The sequence below is a fragment of the Nanorana parkeri genome, unplaced genomic scaffold (assembly GCF_000935625.1).
Source record: "Nanorana parkeri isolate BGI_ZX_2015 unplaced genomic scaffold, ASM93562v1 scaffold2245, whole genome shotgun sequence".
Taxonomy (NCBI): Eukaryota; Metazoa; Chordata; class Amphibia; order Anura; family Dicroglossidae; genus Nanorana; species Nanorana parkeri.
This window is the reverse complement of record NW_017308513.1, coordinates 133,027-145,943: the sequence shown is the minus strand read 5'-3', so window position 1 is coordinate 145,943 and position 12,917 is coordinate 133,027. Positions and strand designations below refer to the sequence as shown.

Sequence of the window (12,917 nt, the reverse complement as noted above, 5' to 3'; positions counted from 1 at the left end):
TATTGTCCCAAACAATCACATGATTGAAAAAAACAACAACCTCATAAGCGGTAGATAAGAAGGAGGACATGATATATGGAAACCTATCAATTGTTCATTTCCATGCGGAGTCTGACATGTAAATGTCCATTGTATCTTCATATATAGATCCGGGTTCCCGACACATTTCCTGGATCTACACACACTTCTTCAGAGGATCACCTCAATTGTCCTTCAGTCTCAGTGTTGGACACAAAAGTCTCCCCTTATAAGTCCCACCAAATGTCTCCTGGGGGGGTCACAAGGGGTTGCAGAGATCTCCATATTCCAGGGAGGAGGACGGCCCCCCGGTCTACACAGGAGAAGGGATTTATACTTTGTATCACTCTGGAACTTCATACAAAGGCCACATCCTATCCCCTAAGGATGTGGGGGCTGTTACGGGAGGGGAGCTGATAAAGGAACCTGGAAGCTGTGACGGACCCCCGTACTCAGGAGGAGTATGTCCGCCGCTGTCTTCTTCCTTGCTGAGGAGATCTTGCAACCTGAAGATCCTTAGCTCCCAGTTTCCCCAGTCACTAGCCAAGGCTTGAGTGTAGGTGAAACAAACTCTGCTTTATTGAGCAACTGCACAAACTTTTATACAGCAAGTGATGAGATCAGAATATAATCCCATCACATCCCCCCTCCCCTCCCAGACAATCGGTCTGCTCAACACCACAGGTGTCCACCTGCTAAATAGCTCCAGACAGCCATAGCAGAAGCCTGGCCAGAATGTCATTGTTCTGAGCTCCCTCAGAGTACAATGGGAGATAACGAGGGATGGTGCTGATAGTCTTTCCATAACCAGGTCACACAGCATAACGCACTCAAACATAACTCAACACCAATACACATTTAACTTATAAACTCATAACCATGTCGTCACATAGCTCCCCCAAGTTAAAGGATGGCAGACCCGGTGAGACCCTCTACGGGTCCACTTGGGGATGTCCATGCTGTTAGTCACCCTTCCAGTTCTGTTTGGCAAGATAGTCCATCAGCATTGCTAATCCCATCACATCCCCCCTCCCCCTCCCCAGAAATCCTGTCTTCACAACACCACAGGTGTCCACCTGCTAAATAGCTCCAGACAGCCATAGCAGGAGCCTGGCCAGAATGTCATTGTTCTGAGCTCCCTCAGAGAACAATGGGAGATAACGGGGGATGGTTCTGATAGTCTTTCCATAACCAGGTCACTCAGCATAACGCACTCAAACATAACTCAACACCAATACACATTTAACTTATAAACTCATCACCGTGTCGTCACAGAAGTCCCCAGATATCTTGTGTGGTTTTTGTAGATTTTTTTTGGGTATCCTTTTCCACATTCTTGTCATCACAAATTCGGCATTCCCTGTATTTTATCTGACATCGTCGTCACGTATGTTTATTGTGAACATACAATTTCCTCAGTAGAGAGTTGTTTGTATGGTGGAGACGTTGGCCTTAGCAATGCAATGGGGGTGAGGAGGTGCAAGAGGGCCCTCCTCACCATCTTGTCTTGAATTGTATTGTGATTGTAATGTCTCCCTTACATTGTGTAGCGCTGCGCACACTGTTGGCGCTCTATAAATACTATGTAATAATAATAATAACCCCGAGCACTGATCCAGTGCCAGCTTCCCGGGTCACATAACTGAAACATGTTTGGTGATTGGTTACTGCGGACTATTACGCTTAGTGTGTTCTACATTCCTCCTCAAATAAAGGTGAAGCTATATGAGTAAGTCCCGGATTCTAGTGGTGAAGGCACCTTGGGGGATACTAAGACTGGGATGCCATTAGAGTTCATGTGCGTGTAAAGGCCGGAGTCCCAATACCGTTGCAATATAGTGTAGTTCTGGGTGGCTCTCTGCTGCTACTTACATTCAGAATGGCCACATCAAGTAATTAAAAAGCAAACTCCAATGGGGGATGTTCAATGTAGGAGTGCTGTGTGCACATGGAGCAGGGAGGACTGTGCATGCAGATATTACAGACACTATACAGAAGGGTGGAGCAGTGTAGATTGGACATGTGGATGGATTGTGTTCACAGATATTCCTCATATTACATAGAAGGGTGGAGCGGGCCGGACTGGTAGAACATCTGCAGGAAGCAGGCGGTCCACCAGCTGTCAGCGGGAGATGTAGTCATCAATCCTGTACAGAGGTCTGTAGATAAGAGTGAGACATTTCCTGAATGGCCGGTCACTGGTGACACCGCAGGATGAGCTAATCCCTGGTGACTCAGGAAAACTTTCCCTGGCTTTCCAGTGACGCCACCAAGCTCCACCATTACCATCGAGCTCCACCATTACCAGGAACACCACCTAGCTCCACCATTACCAGGGACAGTACCAAGCTTCCCCATTATCAGGGACAGCACTGAGCTCCACCATTACCAGGGACAGTACCAAGCTTCCCCATTATCAGGGACAGCACTGAGCTCCACCATTACCAGGGACAGTACCAAGCTTCCCCATTATCAGGGACAGCACTGAGCTCCACCATTACCAGGGACAGTACCAAGCTTCCCCATTATCAGGGACAGCACTGAGCTCCACCATTACCAGGGACAGTACCAAGCTTCCCCATTATCAGGGACAGCACTGAGCTCCACCATTACCAGGGACAGTACCAAGCTTCCCCATTATCAGGGACAGCACTGAGCTCCACCATTACCAGGGACAGTACCAAGCTTCCCCATTATCAGGGACAGCACTGAGCTCCACCATTACCAGGGACAGTACCAAGCTTCCCCATTATCAGGGACAGCACTGAGCTCCACCATTACCAGGGACAGTACCAAGCTTCCCCATTATCAGGGACAGCACTGAGCTCCACCATTACCAGGGACAGTACCAAGCTTCCCCATTATCAGGGACAGCACTGAGCTCCACCATTACCAGGGACAGTACCAAGCTTCCCCATTATCAGGGACAGCACTGAGCTCCACCATTACCAGGGACAGTACCAAGCTTCCCCATTATCAGGGACAGCACTGAGCTCCACCATTACCAGGGACAGTACCAAGCTTCCCCATTATCAGGGACAGCACTGAGCTCCACCATTACCAGGGACAGTACCAAGCTTCCCCATTATCAGGGACAGCACTGAGCTCCACCATTACCAGGGACAGTACCAAGCTTCCCCATTATCAGGGACAGCACTGAGCTCCACCATTACCAGGGACAGTACCAAGCTTCCCCATTATCAGGGACAGCACTGAGCTCCACCATTACCAGGGACAGTACCAAGCTTCCCCATTATCAGGGACAGCACTGAGCTCCACCATTACCAGGGACAGTACCAAGCTTCCCCATTATCAGGGACAGCACTGAGCTCCACCATTACCAGGGACAGTACCAAGCTTCCCCATTATCAGGGACAGCACTGAGCTCCACCATTACCAGGGACAGTACCAAGCTTCCCCATTATCAGGGACAGCACTGAGCTCCACCATTACCAGGGACAGTACCAAGCTTCCCCATTATCAGGGACAGCACTGAGCTCCACCATTACCAGGGACAGTACCAAGCTTCCCCATTATCAGGGACAGCACTGAGCTCCACCATTACCAGGGACAGTACCAAGCTTCCCCATTATCAGGGACAGCACTGAGCTCCACCATTACCAGGGACAGTACCAAGCTTCCCCATTATCAGGGACAGCACTGAGCTCCACCATTACCAGGGACAGTACCAAGCTTCCCCATTATCAGGGACAGCACTGAGCTCCACCATTACCAGGGACAGTACCAAGCTTCCCCATTATCAGGGACAGCACTGAGCTCCACCATTACCAGGGACAGTACCAAGCTTCCCCATTATCAGGGACAGCACTGAGCTCCACCATTACCAGGGACAGTACCAAGCTTCCCCATTATCAGGGACAGCACTGAGCTCCACCATTACCAGGGACAGTACCAAGCTTCCCCATTGCCAGGGATGGACGGGGTACTGATGGACGGATCTGGGCCCATGATAGGACCATTTGCCACTGAGGACGACGAGCCGCTCGGCTGTCAGTTTAGTACATTGCTGTATATATTCTGCTTTGCATACAGTTCCGTCTTTAGTAACCGTGAAGCAACCACAGCGCAGCTTCAGAGGAATGACATCACTTCCTGAGAACCCTCCGCCGGCACCATGATCTAGAGTCAAACCACCAAGCGGTGATCCTTCCAGCCCACTCCCCTTGTACTGCAGCACAGCACATGGTGGTGCTATATATGTATCAATAATAATACCTGGGGGGGGGGAATGAAAACTTCAATCCCATGATGCAATAGGAGCTTCCCCACTTATATGGAACTTCACTAAACCCCCCATTACAGGGACTATAGTAGGGACCCTGCCCTATTCCAGATCAGCTGGGCGGATCCCGTCGTCTATGTCGGGATCCGCTCCGGCTGCCGCGTCTCAGTATACCGCGAGCAGTAGCCCCCTATATACTGAGCCTAGGGTGACGGGAGGACGCTAGTTTGTGTCCTCCCGTTACCCTAAGGAGAACTATGGGGGAAAAACACTGACCCAATAGTTCTCCTTTAAGCCCAAGGACATTGTTTGCTTCTGCCTGCTGCTGGGGAATGTTCCTCAGTAGACGGATTGGGAGGATATAATGTTATAAATATTTATTCTGCCTCTGCCAATCACTGAGCGGCGTATGCCAGTGATGTGTTCTGGAGAAGTGGGTAAGTATTTGAAGAAACTTTGTAGCTGGGTCATTTCTATCCTAACCTGGTGAGGGTGTGAATGTAGCCGGTCCCGTCCTTTCCCTCCATGCTGGGGGAGTGTAGCTCTGCAGAAGTCCGGCTATTGCCTTCCGAGCCTCTTACCTTGAGGAGGAAGCCAGGACTAAGAACGGGTGTCCATTCTACGGTTGCCACCTGTCCAGGATTCACCCGGACAGTTCGGGTTTTGAATGCTGTGTTCGGGTTTCATGGCAGCAGAAACCCGAACACAAGATGTCAAGCAGACGAGGGCACCCAAAATTTAGATAGGGGCTACTGGCCCCCCACTGAAAATAGTCTCAACTGTGATATTTACATATGAACACGCCACGGCTCATTCTCCCCAAAAAAATGTTTGCACGTCGTCGGGTTTCCCTTGAAGAAAAGGTGGCAACCCTGGTCCATTCTACTAATTGCCCATCTAGGCTTATGGTGTTCTGACCTGGCCCTGTGGTGGAGGCCATGGACATCTAACGGTGGCCCTCCTATCTGGGACTACAAAATCTTCACTAGCCTGTGGCCGAGGCTAAAAGTGTCCTACAACTGACCTGAGGCAGAAGTCAGGAGATCCTGGAAGATTGTAGGCCCTCTGAGCCTAAAGAGTTCTGTGAGAAGTCTGCTGAGCGGAGGGTTGCTGTTTTTGGAGTATCCTGTACCCCTAACCCTATCGGCCCAAGGCAATCGAGCCAAAATAGCTGAAGATGGGAGATTGGAGGATCTAAAGTATGTCTGTCACTGTTGTTGGGTCAATGAGTGTCTGGAAGCAGCTAGAGGGTACAGAAGATCCTCCAAGAATACAGAAGCTCCTCTGGGGGTCATTGTTACACTTTTTGTTTAAAAAAAAAACCAAAACTATTTCTATATATATCTGATCTGAATCAAATCAGGAGCGAGTAGAAGAGCTCTGCTCCCATTATGCAGTAGGGACTTGTCCTGCTCTACCTCTGCAGAGAGCCCTGGCCATCAGTTAGCTCGCCTATGTAAAAGTCTATGGACAGCCGAGACTAATAATGAGGTCGGTCTGCGAGGTAAAATGTGGACCTGGGAATGGAGGAGTAAGGGTCAGAGTTAAGGTCTCACATCCCCCCCCCCCCATTTTTTGGGGCTGGGGTTCCTCCTTAAAATTCCTACTAGACCTAAAGGGCTCGGCATGGATTTTGGGGGGGAACCTCACGCTTTTTGTTTTTTCCCCCTGACATTTTGCTGCAACGAACGAACGAAACGAAAACGAAACGAAATTTCGACCGGACTACCGCTAACTAATTTTTCCGATTCCGAATCCTGAAATTAATTCAATTAAAAAAACTAAATAACGCAAATTCGGGAATCAAAAGTAAAAGAAACAATTTTTTTGCTGGTGCGCATGTCTAGTAGGAACGGTATTTCCCGGAGTCTCGAACGCCGTGGGAATGGAATCCCGCGGCTTAAACAGACAGAGGAGGAGGGGCCTGGTGACATCCGCGACGACGCGGCTCCGATCCCGGCGCACGGGTAAGTCTGTTACAGGTAGATTGTAAAGTTTTGGAATTGGGAGGAAGTTTTATGACTTTTATGATGTAACCCGTTTATATTCCGCGGTCCCCGCCTTTGCTCATTGTGTCTTTGCACAGGTTTGAGCGCGGGAGGATCTACACGTACATCGGGGAAGTGGTGGTGTCTGTGAACCCGTATAAAGCCATGGATCTGTACGGGAAGGAAATGATTGAAAGTTACCGCGGGAGGGAGCTGTACGAGAGGCCGCCGCACCTCTACGCCATCGCCGACGCAGCATACAAGGCCATGAAACGCCGGGCGAAGGACACGTGTATCGTTATCTCAGGTAGACTGCTACTGGTAATCTATATTAGAGGACTCACAAAAAATATTCCTTTTTAAGCGGAATGTATAAGAAAAGGAATTTATATGCAGCATGAAAGTCACTAGAGGCCGCTTTAGCATTTTAAGGTGCCTTAAAGAGGAAGCTTCCTAGTCACCAGGGCCAGATTTACTCTCCCTGCCACCCCAAGGCCAGGTTCCGCAATGCACCCCCTTCCCCGCCAATCTCAGGGCGGCAGGGTTAGTTTTATTTTTTTTATTGTTTCTTTATTTTTTAAACTTTTTTATCACTTTTTTATTTATTTTTTTACATTTTTAGCTTATCGTTTACTTTTTTAATTTTTTTTATGTTATTATTGATTATTTATTTTTAATAATTATTTTCTTATTTTTTAATAATTTTTTTCTTATTATTTTTTACATAGGCCATCCTTCTGCCATCAATCAAAGAGGGAAGGGGCGTGGCCGGCCAGAGGGCTGTGTGTGTCTATGGACGCACACAGACGCTGCGGGCACGAGCGTGCACGGGTGCCTCCGTTAGAACAATGGTGGCACCCGTGTAGGGGGCGGGGGGGGAAGAGCATGGCGGGGGCACACTAGAAAACGAGGAAGGAAGAACTTTTAAAGAAAAAAAAGCAACAGCCTCCAGCAAAGGCGGGTCTCCTTAAAGGAGAAATTTTAAAAAATTGGCTTTAATATCACTTTAAGTCCTGGTTTAGGATGGATAAATTTTGCCCAATATCTGATCAGCACCAGTCTTAGTCCCAGGTGGCTGAACAGTCTTTTCCTGGACAGAAGCTGACCCATTGTGTGTTCTTCCCCCCCTACAGGAGAGAGCGGAGCTGGGAAGACAGAGGCCAGCAAGTACATCATGCAATACATTGCTGCCATCACCAACCCCACCCAGAGAGAGGAGGTGGAGAGGTAAGTTTGGGGTGTCGGTGGTCACCAGTGGTGTAACTAGTGACCCCAGGGCCCCGATGCAAAAATCTATCGGGGCCCCCAAAGAAGAAACAAATTAGATTTTTTTTTAAACAAAATTTAGACATGGGGAAAAAAACCTCGGACCCCATGTCACCTTCATACTTCCAGCACCCTGTCTCCCCCTTCGTGTCCGCGGCAGCTCTAGTCGGCACTGGGCAGCAGTTCTGTGTGATGAGGGGGCGGGGATTACACCGCTCCCACTCATTGGCTGCTGCGCCGGCTGGATGATACTTCACGCTGCGCCCGGAACCAGGTGAGGGGAGCAGCGTGAAGCACGTAGGGCCCAGGACAGGAGGAAGAGGTCCCGGGACTGACATTAGCGGTTACCCGGATAATAAATATCCTGGTAATCAGCGGTTACCAGGGGCCCCTTCCTCCTGTCCTGGGCCCCCTCCAAGTGGCGGAACTCCAGGGCCCGGCCGCGACCTCTGCGACCCTGGTAGTTCCACCACTGTCACTCGTTTCTGGGAAAACTTGACACATTTTGGAGGTTTTCATAAAAGGGTTCTACCGTATCAAGAGGTTCTCCAGGATAAAGCTAACCAGTAGTGGAAACACATAGTTCACTTTCCCTCTCATCAGCCACCCACCCAGGAACAAAGAGCTTGGATTATGTCCATCATGTTCTGTTCTGGAGAAGTGACCTTTCATAGTACAAGTTCAAGACGGATCCTTTGTGTGAATGACTCAAATTATGACCTTCACCCGGAGCACATGGTCTCCATTTTATAGGTGTTGGAGTTGTGCTGGACATGTGTTATGACATGATACAGATCCAGCTATCAATATTGCCCTTCACCGGAGTCGTGGAATTTTATCTTTGCGGGTATGAGAGTTGATTAGAGGTTTCCAATGAAGTTTGTATATTATCGATATGACAATTGTGTCCTGAAAGCAGACGTGGGACGTGGTGACAGCACTGGCTGGAGACATGCCGAAGAGAAGGCCTTTCTTGCTGCCATACACGCCAAGGGGCTTAAAGAAGAACTATGAGGGGGGGGGGGGGGGGTGCTTTAAACTCACCTCATAGTTCTAGCCGACCTGTGACAATGAGACTGTCACAGGTCGGCTAGGTAGATCGGGAGGTGAGGGAACACATACCGTCGTTCGCTCACCTCTCGATCCTGTCACAGCTCTCTGCCGTGACGGGGGAGAGGCTGGATTCTCCCCGCTCCGATCCGCCAGCGCTGACTGGTGGAACGGACGGGGGAGTGGGGCGGGTACAGCTGGCTCTGCCTCTAGATAGGCGGAGCCAGCTGTCACTCACGCAGCTAAGTGGATCCGGGCACAATTGTCGGGATCTGCTTCAGCTGCGGCGTCTCAGTATACCGCGAGCTGTAGCTCCCTATATACTGAGCTTAGGGTAACGGGAGGACGCTAGTTTGTGTCCTCCCGTTACCCTGAGGAGAACTATGGGGGAAAACACTGACCTCATAGTTCTCCTTTAATAAGCCATCATAATAATAGAATACCTTGGTGGAAGGCTGATTGGATAGGAGGTGACTTCTTTGGCACCTAAACGGTCAGTCTGAGTCAGCACCTGTCTGGGATACTCCAAGAGATATATCACCATTCCATGATTCCAGGGCTTTGGGGTTTTCCCACCCACCTTTGTGTATTTCAGTGAAGGTCACATGGTATATCTGTAAAAATGAAGTCAAGGCAACTGGCAAATGAAGACGTTTCACTGGTCATCCGACCGGCTTTCTCAATTCACAATGACTTGTACAAAAATTATCTGGGAATAAATATGGTGAATGTTGCTCCATTCCACATAATCTGTTAGCCGTAACCAGGTTGTACAAGTCATTGTGAATTGAGAAAGCTGGTCGGATGACCATTGAAAAACGTCCTCAAGAAAAATACAGCAAGTCCAGTTGCCTTGACTTAATTTGTACAGATATCTGTGTATTTCAGCTCCTCCTGTTACATTTTCCATATTATAAAGAAAATAAAAATCCAGTGGCATGGTTGGAGCCGCTGATAATGGGCGTAACAGGTGTACGGCACCGGGAACTCAAAGTTCTCACTATTGGACTCCCAAAAGATAGAAGAGGCTGTCAGGGGCATTGGCGTAACTATAGTCTAAGCAGCCCATGCAGCTGCTGTGGGGCCTGGCGGTGGAAGGGGCCCCATTAGGTTGTTGATGCAAATTAAACAGAACATGTGAAGATAATGCAGTACTGTATCATTAAGAGTTGGGGTGGTTGCAGTTGAAGACAATTCTAACCCTATGTAGAGTCTACAGTGTAGAGAAGACTTTGGGTGCACAAGAGGAGCTCATTTGGAGGTCATCAGGGACCCCCCATTTACATTTTTGCAATGGAGCCCCGTGATCTGTAGTTACGGCCCTGGTCAGGGGGGTTTAACTTTCCAGCATTAACCAAAAACTGAAATTGGTTTTGGCGGAGTGGCCCTTTGCATGGCGTCCCGAGAAGCAGGATGGTAGAGATATCAGGGCACTTGGCCATCTACCTTGGATAAGGATAACTTGGCCATCAGTATTTCCGAGGGGACTAATGTCCTCTTCTAGTGGAAGGAGGGACCTTCTGTCACCTACCTTGGTGTGAGCCTGAAGTGATGAGGAAGGCCTCCCCTTGCTGCTACTTTCTGAGCCCCACTGGAGATGAGACAGCAGTTGTACAGACAGAGATGGGCACGAGTGCCTGTGGCTGATGCGAATGCTTGACACACCGGAGAGGATGGTGCTGACCATCTTCCAAGCAATGCTCTATTTGATGGACCTCATATTCATTTTGCAATTTTCACACCTCCAGCCTGAGATCTTTATCAGATTTACGTCACTGCTGTCCGAAGTATTTTTTAAAGTGTCCCAGACGGGGGGGAGGGGTGGGGGTCTGTATCCTCAGAACAGGACAGCTCAGGTCAATACAGAAGGTTACCTGAAGGTAGAGGAGGCGGAGGGTAGTGATAGTGTAGCCCAGCAGGCCTGACAACTGTAGAGTAGACATCACAGAGGGGTGCTTTTGGAAACATGGGTACATGGGGGCACACTCGGCAGGAAGACACAGGGGTGCATAGCGCCCACTTGGAGATTTTGGGACACACAGGGGTACACAGGGGATCACTTGGAGATACAGGGGTGCATTTGGAGACATGGGGGCACACAGGGGTGCATTTGGAGACATGGGAGCACACTTGGAGATATGGGGGGCACACTTGGAGACAAAGGGGTGGACTTGGAGACATGGGGGCACACAGGGTTGCCTTTGGAGACATGGCAGCACACTTGGAGATATGGGGGCACACTTGGAGACATAGGGGTGGACTTGGAGACATGGGGACACACTTGGAGATATGGGGGGCACACTTGAAGACAAAGGGGTGGACTTGGAGACATGGGGGCACACAGGGTTGCATTTGGAGACATAGGGCACACTTGGACACATGGGTGCACTTAGAGACATGGGGGCTCACTTGGAGACATGGGGCACACGGACAGGGTGCAGGTGTCATGGAGACTCTGGGGCACGAGAAGGGCAGTGGTGCTTGGCGGTTTAGGGGGAGAGAGTCTCTCTTCCCCTAGACCCGGAGGTTCTGCCTATTTCCCAGGAAGACCATCGGTGGGGCAGGGGGTAAAAGTTGATAATATGAACCTTAGTCTCCATACAGTAACGCAATCCTCTTACCTCGTCCATGATGAGGAAGGTTCAGGTGACAGGTCCACTTTAAGCTGAACCCCCGCAGGAGTTGTTTTCCTTAGGGAACTTCCACCACTTCCTCTCATCCCCAGTCCAGCTTTGACAAGGTAGAAGAACCTGTTTGGTAGAGTCCTCATCATGTAATCATCCTCCTCCAGGGTGAAGAACGTTCTCCTGAAATCCAACTGCGTCCTTGAAGCTTTCGGAAATGCCAAAACCAACCGGAACGACAATTCCAGTCGATTCGGCAAGTACATGGACATAAACTTCGACTTCAAGGGGGACCCGACCGGAGGACACATCAACAACTACCTGCTGGAAAAGGTGAGCCAAACTGTGCGGAGGAATCAGTTACCTTCCATCACACATTGGTGTCCCCCATGGTGTTGGTGGTTGGAGTCCCCCCATCACACATTGGTGTCCCCCATGGTGTCAGTGGTTGGAGTCCTCCCATCACACATTGGTGTCCCCCATGGTGTAGGTGGTTGGAGTCCCCTCATCAGACATTGGTGTCCCCCATGGTGTTGGTGGTTGGAGTCCCCCCATCACACATTGGTGTCCCCCATGGTGTCAGTGGTTGGAGTCCACCATCACACATTGGTGTCCCCCATGGTGTAGGTGATGGGAGTCCCCCATTACACATTGGTGTCCCCCATGGTGTCAGTGGTTGGAGTCCCCTCATCACACATTGGTGTCCCCCATGGTGTCAGAGGTTGGAGTCCCCCCATCACACATTGGTGTCCCCCATGATGTTGGTGGTTGTAGTCCCCCCCATCACACATTGGTGTCCTCCATGGTGTCAGTGGTTGGGGTCCCCTCATCACACATTGGTGTCCCCCATGGTGTCAGAGGTTGGAGTCCCCCCATCACACATTGGTGTCCCCCATGATGTTGGTGGTTGTAGTCCCCCCCATCACACATTGGTGTCCTCCATGGTGTCAGTGGTTGGAGTCCCCCCATCACACATTGGTGTCCCCCATGGTGTTGGTGGTTGGAGTCCCCCCATCACACACTGGTGTCCCCCATGGTGTTGGTGGTTGGAGTCCCCCCATCACACATTGGTGTCCCCCATGGTGTAGGTGGTTGGGTTCCTCCCATCACACATTGGTGTTGGTGTTGGTGTTGGTGGTTGTAGTCCTGGCTGACCAGCGTCTCGTAACTCTCTTGTCATTCCAGTCTCGGGTCCTCAAGCAGCAGCCGGGAGAGAGAAACTTCCATTCATTCTACCAGGTGAGGAATGTGAGGGGGCCGCATCCGGCCCTTATGTGCTTTCTGTGTGGCCCCTGCAGACAGCAATCTGTATTTTGATGTTTACTCAGATCAATGGAGGAAAAATATTCTATTGACTGGCTTCATGTAATTCAACGGCTTCCTGCATTTCTTCCACACTTCACTATGTCTGCAGTCTCTGACCATCTCCTGTAGTATGTCTGCGGTCTCTGACTCTCTCCTGTAGCACTTCTGCAGTCTCTGACCATCTGCTGTATCATGTCTGCAGTCTCTGACCATCTCCTGTAGTGTGTCTGCAGTCTCTGACCATCTCCTGTATAATGTCTGCAGTCTCTGACCCCTGTACTATGTCTGCAGTCTCTGACCATCTCCTGTACTATGTCTGCAGTCTCTGACCATCTCCTGTAGTATGTCTGCAGTCTCTGACCTTCTCCTGTACTATGTCTGCAGTCTCTGACCATCTCCTGTAGTATGTCTGCAGTCTCTGAC

The 12,917-nt window shown here is 50.0% G+C and overlaps 1 protein-coding gene across 2 annotated transcripts in view; it reads left to right on the top strand.

Moving 5' to 3' along the window:
* The window catches only part of LOC108801194 (unconventional myosin-Ig-like), a 119,532-nt gene that overhangs the window by 1,727 nt on the left and 104,888 nt on the right, over window positions 1-12,917 (top strand). For both annotated transcript variants that reach the window (XM_018573125.1, XM_018573126.1), the window contains exons 2-5: window positions 6,348-6,556; window positions 7,383-7,476; window positions 11,357-11,522; window positions 12,375-12,428. In XM_018573125.1, the coding sequence (XP_018428627.1) occupies window positions 6,348-6,556; window positions 7,383-7,476; window positions 11,357-11,522; window positions 12,375-12,428 (523 nt within the window). The remainder of the gene's footprint in view (window positions 1-6,347; window positions 6,557-7,382; window positions 7,477-11,356; window positions 11,523-12,374; window positions 12,429-12,917) is intronic.